Raw genomic sequence first — 18,993 nt, forward strand, 5'->3', positions numbered from 1 at the left:
ACGCGGTGCCCATTAGCCCGTGAATATATGTATATGTTGCTGAGAGCAATCAAGGCTGGATGCTAATTCAGCAAAACCTTTGTTATGGCCAAATCATGGCTTCGCGCTGAAGAGAGCACATGCGATGGACCTGCAGGAGCCTGTCACCCTGTGTAGGCACGACCCGGAGCGCTGTTCGAGCTCGTCTTATGTGGTTTCCGGCAGTCGTAGTGCTACCCAGAGAAACTAGCCAACGTAGATAACGAGCGTAACCTCACGGCCACTTGGAAAACTCCTTTCGGCCATTGATGACTCTTGTCACACAAGGCTTCATTGCTTGTCCTCCTCACATGCACGCTGGTATCCTTGGTTGAGTTGCATAGTTGAACAGGAGGCAAGTTTCATGCCCTATGATTACACTTATTGAAGCGGTGACTTGCCTTCAAAGTCTATAGTACAGCATCGCCATTTTCCCCTCTTCATCCTCATCTCATAACCCTTTACGGACGTCCCACGTTCAACAGCATCTGGCTACCCTTTCCGCTGCTGGGCAAGTACGCAACGTTGGGGTTACCGGACAAAGTAGAGGCAATCTCTCTGCTGGCCTCAATCTTTCTGATCTGGATGAGACCGTCGCCTGACTTGGAGATGGCCTTGGAGATGGTGTCGGCACTCTCGGCCTCACCCTCGGCGCGGATGACATTGGCCTGGCGCTCCTGCTCGGCCTTCTCGACGATGAAGCGCGCACGCTCGGCGTCCTGCTGGGCAATCTGCTTCTGCTCGACGGCCTTGGTGAACTCCTTGCCGAAGGTCATGTGGGTGATGGAGACGTCCTCGAGGGCGATGTTGAACTCAGCGGCGCGCTTGGTCAGGTCGGAGCGGATGCGGTTCGAGACGGCCTCACGCTGGGTGATGAGCTCTGCGGCGTCGAACTGGGCGACGATGGACTTGAGGACTTCGTTGCCGATGGAGGGGAGAACCCTCTCGTCGTAGTCTTGGCCGAGGTTCTGCGCGAGTGGTCAGATGTTGGTTCATTCTAGACGCTGCAGAAAACGAGAACCTACCTGGTAGATCTTGGGGAGGTTCTGGACCTCAGGGCGGTGCAGAACACGCAGGGTCAAGCTGACCATCTGGAGATCCTTGCTGCCCGTTGTCGTGGCGATGTTCCTGGGCTTCGTCCTCACGTCGAAGATGATGCTCCTCTGCAGCCACGGCACAAGAAAATGCGTGCCCTCGCTGATGACTCCCTCCTTGACACCCGCTAATCTGTCGAAGATAACGGCTCTGCTTCCACCCCTGACGTCGTAGATTGAAGATTGCAGCACAGCGACGCCGATCGCCGCGGGGACCGCCATGCGGTACGCAAAACCCAGAGCCTGAGCCATGGTGAATTTCTCTGGTGGTTCGGATGCTGAAGAGAAGGGGTATCGAGGGTCGCGAGATTGCTCTTGCGAAATCCGCGGGCTATCCGGTTGGCGTTGAGGGGTGGTTGTTGGTGGGCTGCGGTGCAAGAGCAGGTGGGATTGAAGCTGTCGAAAGCTCCTCAGGCCGCCGCGGTAAGGTCCGTCATTGAATTTTGGGCGGGCGGCTGTTAAAGCCGACCGGGGTCATCGGGGTGGGTAGGTGCACTTGCTCGACCAACTGGTGACGGAAAGAAAGTCGCAAAAGGCGCTAAGCCTCTTTCGGGTGTGCGCCTCAGCGTTCGGGTTCGGCAGGAAGGGACAAGATTTGAACCTCGTCTGATTTGACCCTGCGATTTCCAGCTTGATTGAACGACCCTCAACACCCGGTTGCACATCACCGTCCACCACAACCATCCGCCAAGATGAGACCTACCCAAGCTCTTGCCTCGGGACCTAGCATCCCCCACGGAAAGTACAGCCAGTAAGTCGACGCCTGAATCCCAAGTCAATTGAGTCGACAGCGCCTTGCGGGCTTTTCCGAGGTGGAAGCGAGACGCTTCCCTCTGTCCGCCCCGACGCGCAACGTCCTCAATTACATTCTTGATGCAGTTCGCTAACTTAGCTCTTAGCCACCTCGGCTGGTGGGGTCACATTGGTACGTTTGTTCCCGAATTCTGCGATGGCGAAGGACGACAGCGACATGGTCGAGCGATGCATGAATGATGGGACATGGGAGTCGAAGTGGAAGATGATGGGGAAGTGGACGACGATGAAGATTGCCGACCAAATGATGCGCGACGGAAACGATAATCTGGCAGGAACACGTAACTGACAGTGTGCAGGTGGCGAGAAGCAGAGAGGCATCATCACCTACGGTCTTGCCCCTAACCGCCAGAACCCCTTCGCCGGTGCCGCCCACGACGCCGTCTTCAACACTTGGCGCCGCTTCAGCGCCCAGGTCCTCTACTTCCTGCCTCCCCTTGTTGCCGGCTGGTACATCATGGACTGGGCCACCCACCGGTAGGTCACCCTGCAGCCTCCCCGATGAGGCTCCGCAGACATTGAAGGAGCGGCTTTCGACTAACACTCGCCACAGCAACCACTACCTGAACTCCAAGCAGGGCCGCGCCGAGTTCGGTGACTCTGAGGAGTAAACAAGTTTCCTCGATGACGGCGGACGACGAAAGCTAGAGGTGGACCAACGATTCCCTGTGTCAAACACGTGTATATCAACTACGTAGAGGGGGAGATATGGAATAGAACCCCAATTTTTGACGATTTACATTCAATTCATCTCTTGCTGACACTGACTATGGCGTTTATTGTTGGTTTGATCTTCATGTGCGCATGTGGCAAAGGAATGCATGTGTCATTGAATGTTTTGGACAAGGTCCGATGAGTACAATCCCCAAAGGAACACCGATGAATCTGCCAATATTGTTGTAGCTGCGATCATTCATAACACTGAAAATTGGTACACAAACCTCCACGCGCAATCATACCCGATGATACCAAAGAAATACCTTCAACTGTTCTTCAGTCACTTTCGCGCTGACATTTGCGGAATGCACAGCCGCTGATTGGCCACTGCAGGTCACGTGTATTGAACATCTCACCGAAGCCTGCCGGAAGGTGAGGCCTCGGCGCGGAGTTACTATGCGCCGCCAATTCGTAGTGCCCCACTGAAAAAAAGTTCAGCAACCCATTGAGTTGCAAAGAAAAAAAAGTCGAGTCTCGTCGGTCCCAGCGAAGCTTCATCCAACACGTCGCCAACTCACAACCTCTCTCTCCCCCTTCCAACCCTTCAATCCTCCACCACAAACCGTCACAATGGCCGCCGAGAAGCCCGAGAAGAAGGAGAAGAAGGACAAGAAGCGATCCGTGTCCGACGGAGGCGTCAAGAAGGACAAGAAGGATAAGAAGGACAAGAAGGACAAGAAGGAGAAGCTCGAGCGCGCCCTCGACGAGCACCTCCAGGCCGACGTCGCCGCCACCGCCGTCGCCTCCGGCGATGTCTCCTCCAAGACCGCCGACGGCCTCCCCGTCGTCGGCGCCCTCGTGCCCTTCGCCGTGCCATTGGCCGACGAGAAGAACATGAAGAAGGTCATGAAGTCCATCCGCAAGGGTACGTTTTCCCCCACACCGCGTCGCGCTTCGAGGTCAATTGGGCCACACAAACGTTCCGGCATACTAACTATCCCATTCCAGCCGCCAAGAACAACACCCTCAAGCGCGGCGTCAAGGAGGTCGTCAAGACCCTCCGCAAGTCCCCCGCCTCCGGGCCCAGCAACACCGCCTTCCCGGGCGTCGTCATCATCGCCGGCGACATCTCCCCCATGGACGTCATCTCCCACATCCCCGTGCTCTGCGAGGACCACAACGTGCCCTACATCTTCGTCACCTCGCGCGCCGAGCTCGGCGCCGCCGCCAAGACGAAGCGCCCGACCTCCGTCGTCATGGTCACCGAGAAGCGCTCCGCCGCCGACGCCAAGAAGGCCGAGAAGAAGTCCGCCGGCGATGATGCCGAGGAGGACGACGGCGAGGACTACTCCGAGGTCTACTCCGCCCTGGTCAAGCTCGTGCAGAAGGAGACGGCCAAGCAGTCTTTCTGGTCCTAAGCTACTGATACCAGGGCTTCTGGTCGGATTTTGAGGGGACACGCAGTCTGTGTGTGTTTGCGTGATGCGCATGATACCCCTGCATGGGCGAGTGAGGTTGTGTTACAAAAAATTAGGTACGAGAGACGTCCCTTCGAGAGTGTGGGTGTGTGTTCGGGGTCCACCATTACAAAACGGCTTTATGCGGGTTGTACCACCATCACCTGAACCTTGCGGCGCGGACATATGGGAACTTGAATTTTCTCCTGGATGGCACAAAAGCAGAAGATGCTCGGCGTTCTAACGGATTATCTGCATGAGTATAGTTGAGTACTCACCAATAAACGATTTTCAAATTATCAAAGCCTTCGTTGGAACCGTCAGGGTGCGAAGGTGTGGAGGAAACCCTTGCTGTGCTTCTCAGAGTGAGGGCACTGTCTTTCGTGATGCTGTGAAGGCGTCATGTTGTCGCGAATGGTGCTCGGCCCAAGCTGCTTGACTTTGGAGCAAAGTTTAGCCTAGCCAATGTCGCCGTCCAAAGCAAGCGTCGTGACATGTGGAAATGCTATACGTCCATCAACATCTCCCCTCCTGGGTGAATTTCCTTGATGTAGCTCTCCCGCTTAATTGTTGCAATGTCACGATGTTCACAGATATTGCAACCCATTTCAAGTTGACAGCGACAAGTATTTTGAACCTTTTTTAATTAGGGGAATCATGGCTTGAGCAGCAAGTGTAGGTACATGGCAAAGTGGTTCCCAGTCGAGGCTATCGACTTCTCTTCAAACTCCATGACCGCAACCCATCCGATCCAATAGGCTAATAGCACATGAGGAGTCTGTTCCATACTCTCCATTTCATTTCATTACATTAAAAAACGCAACCCTTTAGTCGAAGGGGTTGGTGCGGGTTCCCCACCAGGTGAGGAAGACGGAGAGACCGACGGTCTCAATGACCTTGGCGAGGGCACTGACACCGACGGTGTCAAGAGGGCGCTTCTCGGCGAAGACCTGGGAGATGTACTGTGCGCAAGCGTGTCAGTCATCGACACAACAAAGGCAAAATGCGAGGAAGAAGAACTTACGCCGGGAGCAGAGGTAGCGAAGAAGATCAGACTGCCGAGGTAGGCGGCGCCCTTGTAGGAGAGCGTGCCGGTGGCGTTGATGAGGGCGCCGACTCCGTAGGACTGGAGGGCGGAGCCGACGAGGGAGGTGCCCCAGGCGACGGCGGCGGAGCTGGCCTCCTTGGAGCGGAGGAACTCCTCCTTGCTGTTGGCGGCCTTGGCGCGCTGGTAGGTCTGGCCGAAGAGGGGGGTCAAGACTGTTGCGGGCGAGCTCTGGTCAGCTGATGTGATCGAGTGGTGTGGTTTGGAAGCCAGGGGGGAGGTATCACATACCGGCGAGCTCAGTGGTGTGGTTGAAGATGGTGCCGAGGGCGATGGCCGAAGGCTTGACGGGGGGAAGGTCTGTTGAGCAGTTGATGTTAGCAACTTATTGAATCTCTGCGTTTCTGCCATGCTGCCTTGATCCACGATGACGACATATCGGTCCCTTTCGACGTTGAGGCACAAGCTCGCTCTCTCCTTCCAATCTAGGGAGGCAACACTTACAGTGCAAAGACATGATGGCGGTATTTTGGGTATCTTTTGATGAAACTGGAAAACTCAAGTTCGATTGGGCTGGGAGAGTGATGTAAATAGAGACCTGTGCCCGAAGAGGCGGGATAGGACTGGCTTTTATGTGCCAAAGGGGTGGTGTGTGGAAGGCAGGTGGTGCAAGGCACCGCAACGTTTGTGTGAGCTAGCTGTGACCTCAGCTCCTGCACGCAAGTGGGAAAGTACCAGAAACCTCAAAGCCAAGGCCAAGCTCAACCACAATCCCGCCCCCGGGAGGGCGAAACAGAGCTAGCAATTGAGGTAATGGGTGACCAAGGTACAAGAACCGCCTAGGCGACGCGGGCCCCGTCGAGGAGATCGAAGTCTCGTTCCCTCATCGACGAAGTGTAAGAATACCTCAGCCAAGGGCTAACAGGAGCTATGCGCAATTAAAGCATAGCTGGGCGAAAGGTACAAGCAGGGGGGGGGGGGGGGTGGGGGGCGCTTCTCGTGCAAATGGAATAAGACGTGACGAGAGACGTGCCACTGCTTCTCCTACCGCCTGCCTGCCTGCCTGCTTGTTTATTCGTACCATGCCCTGCTGCTGCATGATGTGTCCCGACTACCAGTCCAGACCAGGCCAAATCTCTTTTCCCACCCTGCCATTTTCCCCTTCCACAGCAGCTTTCCGCCCCCAGCCCGCCGCAATTGGGAACTGTTGGCCCAGCGAAGCACCTGAGGACGTGGTGTCGTCACCTGTGCCATGATGTCACCACCCTGGCTCCCCCGCCAAACCCACACCCGACCCACTCCGTGCTCCCTCCATTGGCCGAGACCTGCCAATGGGCCTTTCCTCCCTCCGCTGAACCCGCATACCCCCGGCTAACTACCCGCATCTAGGTAACCTCCATGTCACCTGGGAGCACATCACCTTTCAATGGCAATCCTCTCTTTCGGAGCTTGTCCTCCTTTGCCCTCCGCTATTTGCCTTCCCTGGCCCTGCAATTCAGCGCCTGTCAAACAGGCCACCGTCGGGGGAGACTGCGGGGAAGGAGCAGCTGGAGTACAGATATCCCGTAATCTGATCGAGATTGGGGGTTCAGTGGCTTGAAAACGTCCCTTGTCCTGAACCAAGGCGGTGCAAGTCTAAGTCGCAAATCGAGCCATGATGCTGTTTCCGATGAACGGGACCCACGAGCTTTGCGAACCCCTGCAGGGAAGCTCTAGACTATTCTGCGTAGAGAGTACTGCGATTCCTTCCGTAAAACTACGTATTGATTGTATCATTCATGCCGCTGCCTGCCTATTCAAGACCCGAGGTAACTGACGGCAGTACCTGGCCGACTCTAGCCCAGGAACGGGACAGGAATATGCGCCTTTGAGCGCGTTGATAGCCCCTGCATTGAGAAGTTGGAATTGTCAAAAGCCTCGAAAATGCCACTTTCTTCTGGTTCTCTACCGCGTTGCTCACATATTTGGCGATTCTTCAGTGGTCTGACAGACCTGCAGCAATTCGAAATAGTCACAGAACGCATCGCCCAAACTCCATACTCCGTCTGTTCATCGAATTTCTTTATTAAAACAGCGTTACACCGCGTAGTTGAATCCGCCGGTGGCCGCTTCGCTATTCCCATGCCTGTACACCGATAACCCTCTACAATTCCCAAACCCTTACGCCATGTGCTGACCGTCTTCCCCTCCTCTTAAGGCAAGCAACGCCCGCACATCCGACACGTACTGCAACCCTTCTAGTAGTGGCACCAGGTGGAGCAAATCATTGTCTGTCGGATCGTTGATCCATCCTTGAATTGGGATCGCATTGTCTGTTGTACGGGTTAGATGAGATTGCGGAATGATTCTCATTTTCTGGTCGCATACCTTGATGAAACATATAACTCAACGGGCTGTTGTCCAGAATCATGACCTTGCTGAGATCAGGCTCGACTGAGCTGAGATCTTTGATAAATGCGCCCTGTCTAAAGGTGCAGTGTTGTCTGTAGTAACGCGCCGAGAAGAACTTTCGCTCTGCCTCTAACCAGTCGATAACGGGGTCTGCGTATTCTTGGACACTAGCCGTGAACACCACGAGATTGTACCATTTGCAGACCTAGACAGCTGTCAACGCTTACTCCCTGAACTCAACAGCTTCAATCGACTTACCCTTCTGAGGAAATCATCGCAGTGCGGACGCTTGTTGACCCAGTACAGGATTGGATGCTGCGGTCCAATGGACGTCTGACCTCCGGCGCCCACATACGTCTGATTAAGTCTGACCTCAACCATGTGTCCAGTACTCATGCGGCCTCCCTTAGACATGCTGTGGATCAAAGTTTCGTCGAGGTCCAAGATAAGGGTTTTTTGGTATTTGGGATCGGTCGGTTCGATGTTCAGATATGACGGCTGACGGCGGGGAATCAAGGGTCGGGGAGGAGCCGGCGTCTTGGGATATCTCGTCAGTGCGCCGGCGGGAGATGTTGGAGACTTGAGCTGGGCAGAAATGTCGGAGCCGCCGGATTCCTTAGGACGTGCAGCAGCAGACTGCGTCTTCCTATGCTTGCGCGTCGGCAGTGCATCGTCGCTGTGCAACTTAATGCGAATGGACCTTCTTGCCGGCGCGATTTCCTCTGCTGAAGACTTGGACCGAGAGTGTCGACTGGTGGATCCACGCCGTCTGCGATCTGCGTCTGACTCGGATTCTGATGATAGACCTGAAGATGATGAACCTGACGACCCGACTGGCCTGGAATACGCAACACCTCCGTACCCGGCGCTCCCTTGCCTTCCTGATTTCTCGTTCATGGCGCTCGATTCGGTGAAATCGTTCCCAAACTTCTTGCTGCTACCGCCGAAACCGAACAGCTTCTTTAGCTGATAAAAGGGCGAGAATGCGCCCGTGTCGTCGTAGAGGCAGGCGATGAGATATACTCCAGGGGCGGCAAGAGTTGACAAGACCCAGCGGATGGAATTGATGAAGCTGACAGCCATGCGCCGAGGCAAGGTGTGCCATGAAGTCGACCTTAGGCTAGAATCTTTCGATTCCCCTATTAGCGGCGTGGCTTCGCTGGCCAGATCCATGCCATGACCATCGTTGTTCTTCTCAAATGCGGTCTTCTCTAGCGGAAAGGTTTCCCCTTCGTGGCTGTCACCCTGGTTCTCTGCGCTCTCGCCGTCATGCTGGTTGTCGTCGGATTGAACCGTCAGACCCAGCGAACCCAGGGAGTTGGATCGCGAAGCGACCGGACTCGGCGGCGGAGACACGCGCGAGGTGATTATGTTCAGGGAGTTCATCTTTGAGAAGATATGCAATCCATGAGGCATGGGGTCGACGGCGGGTGCGATGGGAGATCGGAAAGGGCGAGCGGGTTCGAGGATCAGGAGATAGGGGTACTGGTGGTCAGGAATGTTCCAGACGTTCCGCGCGACGGGAGATGCGATGGGCGAGCTGTCGCGTCAGAGCAGGTGGCGGATTTGCAGCAAGGCGAAGTGCGCGGCGATCGAGGTAACGAGCGAACGAGTGCGTGTTTGTCTAATTATATGCGTCGAAGTGGTTTTGTTCGAAGTGATGCTGCGGGTCTCGAGGATCGAGTGTATCGTCGGTCGTGTTGAAGAGTTCCAAGCCTCGGGCTGGCCAGGTGGTGTTCCCCCCAAAATCCAAGGAGTAACAGCAAATCAGCTCGCCATGGAAAGTCGACGCGGGAGAAAAAGAAGCGCGAAAGTGGTGGCGCCGGCGAAAAAAGGTTCGTCCGTCTGGTGCTAACAAACGCTAAAGCGCGATGTGGCCGTCAGCGCAAAGCTGTCGACTTGATTGCTGATGTGTTGTGCTGGCTGGACTTGGACTGCCTTTGGACCAAATGGCCGTAGGAGGGGGAGGATGCTGGAGAAGTTGGAGAAGCAGGTAGGTAGAGTAAGTGAAAAGGGAGTGTAGGTACGGTATAGAAGGCGTCGGGCTGTCGGGAGTTCGCAGAGTCCAGTCGAGACGGGCAGGGGGGTGGTTAATGGTTGAGATGGCCGGGAACTTTTTTCTGATTGGAGGCGTCAACGACAACCGATCTGTTTCGACAGAGGTTCTGTGGACTGTTCACTGTGGATTGTGGACTGTGGACTGGAAGCCGCGGGAGGGAAGCGGATTCCAGGTACAAGTGACAAGGAGTGTGAGGTGCGCGAGGGTGCGAGGGGAGTGGAGGGATGAGCGATGGAGCTGCTCTCAACAGACTGCGAGTCTGCTGGGTCGGGCTGGGCCGCCTGTGGTGGACAGTGGTACCGTCACGCAGACATTTGCTGGGACGGTACTTTGTGCTCTTTCTCTATTTCGCTCACTCTATTGCAGGTGCAGGAGCAGCAGCAGCAGGCCAGCAGCAGCATCAGTGGGTGCTATCCGGACTGCTGGGGGTTACACTGCTTGGTTACCCTGGCTCTTTCCCTTGTGGGGGATGGAATGAAGACAGCCTACTGGATGTTCACGTGCCGATTCCAGTGTCTGCAAAGAATTCAGTGTCCTTTTTGGACCTCTGCCATTTGCTGTCCTGGTGCTTCAGTGGAACATGGCCGCAACTTTTGAGGGAGTGAGCAGCAGCAGGGGTGGCCAGCTGCCGCCAAGCGGCTACGTAATCCATGTACATAGTATTCTCTTCGTCCCCGTGGACCTCAGCCCACAATCTAAGCTGTCGTTACCCAACAGCATTGAGCATTGAGCAGCGGCATCCGGAGCTCTGGACTCCTCCCTTCTCCCTCGCCCTTTTTTGCGGTGCGGTCTTCGGAAAGGGCTTCTACTTCCAGCTTAACCCTCGACGAATGTCCATGGGTTTTCGGCCATGACTTCTGAACTGATTGCAAGCATCCATCAGCCGATTCCCGACAAGCTCTGCCAGACATGTGCTCTTTCATGTGAAGAACTCAACTCCACTTTTGATATTGTCGTTGGGGAATCTGATTGAGCAGAGGCAGGGCATGAATCGGGAACTGAAGAATCGAGCCCATCACAAGAGCAGCGTCACAGTTCTCCGATCCACGCCTCGTATCCGTGTTCCATTGCCGTCCAACCATTCGTCGACAGCCCCAGCTACCTGTTCTCAACCCGCAACTCTTGCGTTCGTTAGTGAGGCAGAAAGGCCATGCGCAGATCCTTGAATGAGCATTTTTCTTATGCGGGTGATTGAGCATTGCCTCTCCCAATTGCTGTCGGTATCGCTTTCTGTGAGGCTCATTACTGGGGCTAGGAGGCATTAACCGTTACAACACCAAGGCCGCTTGTCGCTTCAACATGGGAACTTTAAATTCCATACCGTCAACTCCGTGTTAAAGAGGCCGGGTGATATTTTGCTAGTGACATACTCCTATCAGAACAAAAACGGATGTAAATGATGACACAGAGTTCGGAGGAGCAAATACTGCTCAATCGCATACGACCCTCATGTAACTCCATCGGTGTCGTTTGAAATATCGGGGCAAGACATATTTCTCTCTGGGAAACAACCTTTGGCCTTTTTCTCGTCTTGACGAATACCTATGTAAGTCAAGTGCCTCTAGAATCATGGATTAGTAGAACAGCTAGTAGCCTTAACTTAACCCAAAACTGCCAATGATGCCAAATGGAAGACCTGACGCCCAATCCAAGTTTGCTCACCCACTGCGGAATTTCAAGTTGCCTCCCTGTCTTGCCCTCGTGTGCACCTAGTTATGCCCCAGGGAAAGGAAAAAGCTGTCGACAAGCTCACTGGACAGCGCAACGCCCTAGTGCATCACTGGCAGAATCACCAGCAGAATGCTTCAAACCCCAACGTCATTTTGCAGTGATGGAGGGGCAATCCCTAGTGGAGCGATTCTTTCCAGAGTGATTGGGGACCTTTTCAGGGCCCTGTACGGGTTGCTTCGGGCCGAGCTTTGCGCGACCACTCAGAGCCACCCGCTGACACTTGCCCCAGAAGCTGGAGCAGGTCACCCAATGCCCCTCGAATTTTTTGGTGTGACAGGGATGGTCTCCATTGTGCTTTCCCCGAAGCTTCAACGTTGAGTCACAGCTCTCTGCGCACAATTTCCAATTCACCACCAACGCCCAGCCAAGTCCGACAAACAACCATTGAATTGTGTATTACGCGTGCTGATAGATTTGAAGACGTCTACTGCCCTTTAGGTTAACCTTCTGCCCCTTCGGCAACCCCGCGACACACCCTAGCCGTCTCGCGATAACCCCGCGACTCCTCCCGTCCTCGGCCCTTCCCACCAACGACCTGCACACTCCCAAAATGGCTACAGTGAAACCCAGCGTGGGGGACCTGGAGCGGTACCTCAAATCCCTCAAGGGCAAGCCGTTGGAAGCTTCAATTGACGGTCTCATTTCGTACGTACCTCTTCCTGTCGCGTCAAACCGTCCTCCGCTAACCCTTGCGTCGCAGGCTGCTGAAGCGAAGACAGATCCAGGGCTCCGAGCTCTGCGCCGTCGCGACCGCCCACATCCTCCTCCAAGTCGTCGCCAAGTCCAAATGGTCCGATGTCGATCAACTCTTGGAAAAGATCCAACAGATCGGTCTACGCCTCATCGCCGCTCAGCCCAAGGAGCTTGTTGTGGGCAACATTGTCAGGCGCGTGCTCAGTCTGATTCGAGACGAGGCTGCCGAGGACCGCAACGAAGATGCCAGCGAGACGGCTACAGAGGTGGGGACCACTCCTACAACAGCAGTGCCCGACCCTTCCAAGTTGGAGCACCAATGGCCCCCTTCGACATATACCAAGCAGGATGCTGGCGCAGACTACATCTCAAGCGGCCCGAGACCGGTCCGTCCCGGCGCTCTTACCTCAACGAGCTCCTTCCACGTCTCCAAGTCACTCTTCTCTCTTCTCGAGGCCTCTCCCCCAGCAGATGTCAGCGCAATTATGGCTGGATCGCCCTTCGGCAAGGACTCGGGTGCTTCGACCCCTCTCCGCGGGCAGTCGACTAAGGTTCACGCTCTCAGGTCAGAGGTCATCGAGGGTATTGAGGAGCTCAAGGACGAGATCAGCCAAGTAGATGACCAGATTGCCGCGGCTGCTGATGTCCAGATTCACCCAGGCGACTACGTGCTCGTCCACCAGCCTTCAGCCACTGTTCAAAAATTCATTTTGCGCGCGGCCACGCGGAGAAGATTTACCGTATTCATTGCGTCGGAGCCAGCTCGCGGATCCAACGAGGGCCCCTACGCATCATTTAGAAAGAAGCTGAGCGCTGCCGGCATTGACTCGATCAGCATCCAGAACGGCGGCATGATGGCCTACATGCCACGGATCAACAAGGTCATCCTCGGCGCGAGAGCTGTTCTGGCTAACGGAGGTATCCTCACGGACGCAGGAGCCGGCGTCATCGCCCGTGCAGCCAAGGAGCAGGGCAACCCTGTTATTATCCTCAGTGGTGTGTACAAGCTTTGCCCAGAGAGCTACTTTGACGAGGAGAGCTTGGTAGAATGGGGTAGCTCCATGAACCATGTGAGCTTCGCAGACGGGGCCATGGTCAATGGTGTCGACATTCGGAGCGCCGTCAGCGAGTTTGTGCCTCCGGAGCTGCTCGACACCTACATCACAAACCTGTAAGTGATTGCCGCGTACTACTTGATTAACCAAATAACTAACAGCGTGTACAGCGGCGCCCATTCTCGCAACCATCTGTCAACCATTATCGCCGATCATTACAAGCCAGAGGACGTGGACTTCCACCTTTGGAGCACCGAGGCTGATCGGTGATCTGGGACATGCCCAGTGTCGCAAGGAACAACTTGCATTCAAGCCTGCCAGGACGCGAAAGCGGCGTCCGCGGCCCTGGCAGTGATTCGTGGCCCTGAAGACGAGACCGAAGAAAGTTCTTGGGGCCTGACCAGTCATCGGCATCATCAGGCGCGGCATGCATAGCCTGGTTCTGTACAGTACGCTAATTGTCGATTTGGTCGTATCACTATACGTATGTAGCCCTCTGGCCGTTCTAGGGCTAGGGCCGGTTGGTTCGGCAGCACGGCGTTGGAGTTGGAGGGGTTTACCGCCGACCGGTACACTTTCAAGGGTCGGCGTTCCAACGGCGTGGGAGACCCACTGGGGAATGAGGGGCTTTGGCTGGGGCTTTGGGGGCTTGGTTCGTTGTGTGAGTGTGTGTGTGTGGAAGGCAGCGATGCGCTTGGCGGTTCAGAGTCATACCTAGCTCTCGGGTGATGGGTCTCGTCATGATTGGTCTTGGAAAGATGTGCGCTGCTGCCTCTCCCGTCCGCAGGGGGGGCCGCGTCAGCAACGTGCAGTGAGGCTTCTCTAACTTGAGGCTTCTCGGAAGTAAGAGAAACACAGTTGGGCGGTGACATCTTTTCGGGCTGTTTTGCGCAACGCGTACTGGAAGTAAGGTACTGCTGCGCCTTTTCAGGGCAGGGGTCTCCCTCAAACTACCTAAGCTTGATGCTTATCTTCACATGGCGTGTGCTCGGCCGCGCCGCCTGGGCTCCCGGGAGGCGGGGTCCCCCTCTATTGAGTGACGAACTGTCGTTCGACAAGTATCGCAGTCCGAGAGTACGAAGGGTCGTAAGGCTACGCGAACGTTCGGGTGAGCCTGGATAGGCAGCTGTTGAGGTTTAAGTTGGCCAAGGCTTAGCGGGACGGGGCATGGGGGTCTTGAGATGGATGACATTGGAGGATTGAGTCAACGGAGTTTAGCACCTTTAGGCCCAGCCCAGCTCGTCAAAAACGCCAGATGATCCCACCGCTCGCGGTTGTGTCGGCTTGCCGATGATTTCTTGTCCTCTTCTTGTCCTTGACATCTCCCTCCTCCCAATTTATTTTTTTTCGTTGTTAGGTGAGAATTATCTATGCACTGACAATTAACGTCGTCAACGTCGACCGAAATCTTCGTCTCATCCCACCCCTGCGAAGAAGTCATAGCTTCACCGAGCTCCATCACCGTCAATTACACCGACCAACAAAATCGCCGCGAATGGCCATGCGACAGCCAGACCCCGGCATCGACGACGTCCCGCCCCCGCCGTATTCAGAGACGGACATCTACTCTACCGCCGGGCGCAGCTCAAATACCAACAACACCAACGCTTCAGCTTCACCGCGCATCCCGTCCGACGATGCCGCCTCGCGCGTCTCCTCACACGCCTCTTCTCACAGCGAAGTCATCTACACCCCGCCGCTGACCCCGCGCACAAACACCACCCAACCGCACTCGCGCCACGACTCCTCCCTCTCCAGCGCCAACGCCAGCATTGCAAACCACCCCGCATCGTCAACGACGGCGTACTCGGACTTTTCGGCAGCATATTTCGACTCCCGCCCGCCGCCGCGGTCCCGCTCCCCGCGCGAGCAGCTCGTCCACACAATCGCCATCACCCCCACAACGACCCCGGACGACGTCCCGTACGCGCCCACCTGGGCCGCCCGGGATGTCACGCAGCAGGACTGGGCCACGTTCATCAACGTCCTGATCCCCCACCACGCCGCCGCCCGGAATGAGGCCGTCATCAACCGCAAGCTGCAGGCCGAGGAAGAGGCCCTCGCCGCCGCAGCTGCTGCGGCAAATTCTAGTGGGGACAGTGTGAGCGGGCAGAGTACCGGCAACAACAGCAGCAACAGCAGCCACCATGCCTCCGCGCAGTTGGAGCAGATCCGCTCCGACCCGGAGACGGACCCGGGCGCCGCGGCCGTGGGGGTGGGGTTGAGGAGGGAAGACGCGGAGGGCGTCGTCGCGCAATGGAACGAGGGCTTCTTCGGTCCGAGGGGCATGCTGGTTAGCTTGAGTCCGGAGGTAGAGGAGTTGCGGATGCCCGGCGCGTGGGATCAGTCTTTCGATCGCAACGTCGACAGTCCCGCGTCGGCTGGACCCGGGGGCCCCATACCCTTCTCAGCACACGCTCACCAGGGAGCGGTCCCGCAGCAGCCTGCACCCTCTGGGTCTCGGAGCTGGAACTTTGCCGGTATCAGGCTCAGCGAAGACGGCATCTCCATTGGGGATAGGTTTATAGCGGATAGCAACGGCATCAGGCTGGGGAGCTTCATCGCAGATGAGAGAGGAATCAGATTCGGGAACAATCCCAACGCCGCTAACCCCCGCGGGCAGCCATACGTCGGACAGCAATGGCATCCCGCCGCGGCACAACCACCAATCTTCCCTCCTGGCCCGTTCACCCAAGGCCCTCACGCTCCGCCCCCAGGCCCGCCTCCCGACCACCCTCTCTTCCAAGCGCACCGAGGCGGAGCCCACACCCGCGGCCGCGGCCGTCCTCCCGGACGATACCCCGCCAACCAGCACCGCTCCCCCTCCTCCGACTCCTCGTCCTCCGCCTCGTCAACCTCCTCCTCCGAGTCGGCCTCCTCCGTCGGCTCCCTGCCCGACTACGACGACCTCTACCCCGCGCAGCTGCCCATCTACAAGCAGCGCGTGGCCGACTGGCTCGCGCACCCTGATCAGCCCGTGACGCGGGCCGAGGTCTCGCAGCTGCGCTCCGAGATCCGCTCCGCCAGGTCCTCAGCGCGGGAACAGGCATCGTCTGCTACAGAGACACCCACCGTTGTCGACGAGAGGGCGCTGAAGGCGGAGATCAAGGCCCTGACGCAGGAATGGCGCAAGCTCAAGCGCCAGCAGCGCGGCGTCCGCAGGGAGAAGCGCCGGGAGCGGCGGGCGAAGAGACGTGAGGACAAGAGGGAGCGCAGGGAGCAGAGACGCGAGGAACGACGGAGCCGGAGGGAGGGCAGACGCAGCGGCGGCGGCGGTAGGGGACAACACCACCAACAACACCACCACCACGCACATCAGCATCAACACCAGTCCCCGACCTGGGGCGCGCCGCCGCCGTTCCCGCCTCCGGGAGTCCATGTCCACGTCCCGCCAGTCCACGTCCCGCCGCCGGTAATACACGCGGCGCCGATCCCGCCAGTGCCACCCGTGCCGCCCATCAACCCCCAACCGCCAATGACGCATACGCCGCCGGCCCCGAACATGTGGGGCGTCCCGAACGGGCCCCATCAGTACGGCGGGGGATTCCATCCCTGGGCGGGCGGCTTCGGGCGAGGATGGGACGGTCGTGGCCGTGGACGCGGAGAGGCTTTCAACGGTGGGTTCCCCGGGGCGTGGCCCGCGGCAGCAGAGCGAGGGGCCGGCATCGAGCCGGCGTCGCCGAGCACGCCGCAGCCACCTTCATCGCAGTCCCTCTTCGACGCCGTGAAGGACATGGAGAAGGACCTAGCGCAGAAGGTGGAGGAGCTGGACAAGGTCCGTCTGGACCAGAGAACCGAGGAGCTGGAGAATGCTCCCCTGGGGAGGGGCAGAGGACGCTGCGGCGGGGGGCGGGGCCGCGGGCATGGTCGTTGGGGACAGAGAGGAGGAAGCTCAACTGGAGAGCAGACGGCGCAGCGGTTGATTGAGGAGATTGATGAGATATCCAGGAACGTTGAGAAGCTCCGCGTCGAGGCGGATGCCGAGTATGCGCGGGAGCTAGTCGCGGAGGAAGAGAGAAAAGCCGCCGGGTGGTGAAAACGAGACACGCAAGCTGGTTGAGTATGTAATATATACACAACATATGGGAGGGAACTCTTGTTTCTTTGCTTCCATTGGTAGTTTACCATGCCTCGTCTATTTTTGGGTCACCGTGCTATGATGCGCCGTATCCTGTCGTAATCGTTTTAAACTTGCATTCATTAGAATGCTTGTCCCTGTATACACGCCTCTTTTTTTAAGCCACCTCTCTTGAATAGCTTCGGACGCCATCAGGCAGATGAACATCCCAAAGTCTCCCGCGGATGGTGCCCAATACAGGGATTCACAAGTCCGCATGCAGATCGCGCCTCCCGTCCTCACGGTCCATCATTCACCAGTCAGATCGCCACTGGCTTCGACCCATTCATCAAAAACTCCTTGGAGGCCTCAATAGGGGACAAACAATAGGGGACGAACTTAGAGTCACGGCCAGACTCCTAGTTCTTGGCGGACTCGTTCTTCTCCACCAGCTCCCCGACACCGAGGCCGCGGCCGACCTTGACCTTGCGCTTCTTGTCGGCGTTGGGGTCGCGGCCGACGTCGCCAACGGGATCGCCCTCGTCAGCGGCCTCGGCGGCACCGCCCTCCTCCGCCTCACGGTCGCGCTCGTCCTGGATCTGCTCGCGGATGTAGCCGAGGTCGAGCTTCATGCAGTAGGCGTCCTCGCCGTCGGCGTAGTACGACTTCTCCGTCTTTTCGGTCTTGAAGCCGAGGGTGTCGCGGTACAGGTGGATGGCGGCCTTGTTGGAGACACGGACGTGGAGGGAGACGTACTGGGCGCCAAAGGTCTCGACCATAGCCAGTTCTGTTGGGGTCAATGTCAGCTCAGGACGTCCATAATTAATGGCAACGGCCTTGACGACGGGGGCACACTTACGACTTTGACGCATCAGCTTCTCGGCGATACCCAGGCGGCGGTGGGTGCGCATGACGCTGAGACTGGTGATGTGGCCATGAGGCACGCCGTCGGTGGGCTCCTCCTCCATCTTGGCGAGCACGTAGCCGACGATCTTGGGGTAGTCGTAGGGTGTGCGCTTGGGGCGGGAGACGTCGACGGCGACATAGCTGAGCTGGGGCCACGAGAGGGCATGGTAGAGGTAGTACTTGAGGAAGTAGTTCTCGGGCAGGTTCTCGAGGTTGGCGTGTTGTATGAGGGGGAGGTCGGAGGACTTGAGGAGGCGGATATCCATGGTGGGCGAGTTTCTCTTCTTTTCGTCTCGGGACGGGAAGTTCGGTACAGTGACGCAGAGGGAGGAAGCGAGGCTACTATTCGAGCTGGACTGGTCGTGGTCCGGGGTGGGAGGCAGCTGTCGCGCGAGGCTGAGGTGGGAGGGGTGCGTGGTGGTGTGGGTTGATGAATGGTGGTGAAGGAGAGACTTTTAGGTGGTGACCCATGTCGTTGGTGGTCGCTGCTGCCGACCCCACCACACTCAGCGCCGCACGAGGCTCCGAGGGTCGCTCGAAACTGCCCCGCCAATTGCGATTGGGGAGCTTACAGCTGTGCTTTTTACCGTTCCAATGCAGAGGATGAGCTTGTCCAAGCTGCACATTCAATTGACTACTAGACTTGAAGTCAGCCACTAACGGCGCTTCCGTTCGGGCTTCTATTTTTCAATGCGGCTTGTTACGTTTCCAGCTACTCAATTCCAGCATATACCGTTATCCTCCCGCATATTATACTCGGTGTAAACTATTCCGGAAAGTCTTAGCGCTGCTTCTCCAGCTTTAGCGGTAACACTTCCCACCGACACCGAGACATCACGACGCAAAGACGACGCAACTTGACTCGTGGATTAGCTCAATGGCCCATTTCCCCAGTTTATTCTAAAGAACGAGGTCCAAGATTAAAGCATATAGAGTCTCTGGTCTTACAGTGTCTGAAGTAACAGTATACGATGCTCTCTTAAGATATCCCCAATGTGCGGGATCTTCGTGGTCGTC

General features: G+C 56.9%; 8 protein-coding genes across 8 annotated transcripts; 4 read left to right on the top strand and 4 right to left on the bottom strand.

Annotated features, from left to right (window-relative positions):
- Positions 1 to 479: 479 nt before the first annotated feature.
- phb1 (Prohibitin-1) lies at positions 480 to 1,364 on the bottom strand (the record flags this gene model as incomplete). The annotated part of the gene is made up of 2 exons (XM_032031176.1): positions 480 to 986; positions 1,044 to 1,364. The coding sequence occupies 2 exons, from the start codon at positions 1,362 to 1,364 to the stop codon at positions 480 to 482; spliced, it is 828 nt and encodes a 275-aa protein (XP_031889455.1).
- Positions 1,365 to 1,804: 440 nt separating this feature from the next.
- qcr-8-1 (Cytochrome b-c1 complex subunit 8) lies at positions 1,805 to 2,536 on the top strand (the record flags this gene model as incomplete). The annotated part of the gene is made up of 4 exons (XM_032031177.1): positions 1,805 to 1,863; positions 2,012 to 2,037; positions 2,225 to 2,402; positions 2,479 to 2,536. The coding sequence occupies 4 exons, from the start codon at positions 1,805 to 1,807 to the stop codon at positions 2,534 to 2,536; spliced, it is 321 nt and encodes a 106-aa protein (XP_031889456.1).
- Positions 2,537 to 3,212: 676 nt separating this feature from the next.
- NHP2 (H/ACA ribonucleoprotein complex subunit NHP2) lies at positions 3,213 to 4,000 on the top strand (the record flags this gene model as incomplete). The annotated part of the gene is made up of 2 exons (XM_032031179.1): positions 3,213 to 3,507; positions 3,591 to 4,000. The coding sequence occupies 2 exons, from the start codon at positions 3,213 to 3,215 to the stop codon at positions 3,998 to 4,000; spliced, it is 705 nt and encodes a 234-aa protein (XP_031889355.1).
- Positions 4,001 to 4,866: 866 nt separating this feature from the next.
- On the bottom strand, positions 4,867 to 5,601 carry CGGC5_v006437 (UPF0591 membrane protein; the record flags this gene model as incomplete). Its single annotated transcript, XM_032031180.1, has 4 exons — positions 4,867 to 5,001; positions 5,064 to 5,299; positions 5,376 to 5,444; positions 5,589 to 5,601. 4 exons carry the CDS (start codon positions 5,599 to 5,601, stop codon positions 4,867 to 4,869), a joined length of 453 nt encoding a protein of 150 aa, XP_031889354.1.
- Positions 5,602 to 7,244: 1,643 nt separating this feature from the next.
- On the bottom strand, positions 7,245 to 8,861 carry nem1 (Nuclear envelope morphology protein 1; the record flags this gene model as incomplete). The annotated part of the gene is made up of 3 exons (XM_032031181.1): positions 7,245 to 7,396; positions 7,452 to 7,680; positions 7,734 to 8,861. 3 exons carry the CDS (start codon positions 8,859 to 8,861, stop codon positions 7,245 to 7,247), a joined length of 1,509 nt encoding a protein of 502 aa, XP_031889353.1.
- Positions 8,862 to 11,815: 2,954 nt separating this feature from the next.
- On the top strand, positions 11,816 to 13,283 carry tif222 (putative translation initiation factor eIF-2B subunit beta; the record flags this gene model as incomplete). The annotated part of the gene is made up of 3 exons (XM_032031182.1): positions 11,816 to 11,910; positions 11,966 to 13,129; positions 13,184 to 13,283. 3 exons carry the CDS (start codon positions 11,816 to 11,818, stop codon positions 13,281 to 13,283), a joined length of 1,359 nt encoding a protein of 452 aa, XP_031889352.1.
- A 1,225-nt stretch (positions 13,284 to 14,508) lies between these two features.
- On the top strand, positions 14,509 to 17,049 carry CGGC5_v006440 (uncharacterized protein; the record flags this gene model as incomplete). Its single annotated transcript, XM_032031183.1, has 1 exon — positions 14,509 to 17,049. One exon carries the CDS (start codon positions 14,509 to 14,511, stop codon positions 17,047 to 17,049), a length of 2,541 nt encoding a protein of 846 aa, XP_031889351.1.
- Positions 17,050 to 17,489: 440 nt separating this feature from the next.
- ard1 (N-terminal acetyltransferase A complex catalytic subunit ard1) lies at positions 17,490 to 18,242 on the bottom strand (the record flags this gene model as incomplete). The annotated part of the gene is made up of 2 exons (XM_032031184.1): positions 17,490 to 17,857; positions 17,930 to 18,242. 2 exons carry the CDS (start codon positions 18,240 to 18,242, stop codon positions 17,490 to 17,492), a joined length of 681 nt encoding a protein of 226 aa, XP_031889378.1.
- Positions 18,243 to 18,993: the final 751 nt, after the last annotated feature.

Source organism: Colletotrichum fructicola (assembly GCF_000319635.2).
Source record: "Colletotrichum fructicola Nara gc5 chromosome Unknown KSG_Nara_v1_contig03, whole genome shotgun sequence".
Lineage (NCBI taxonomy): Eukaryota > Fungi > Ascomycota > Sordariomycetes > Glomerellales > Glomerellaceae > Colletotrichum > Colletotrichum fructicola.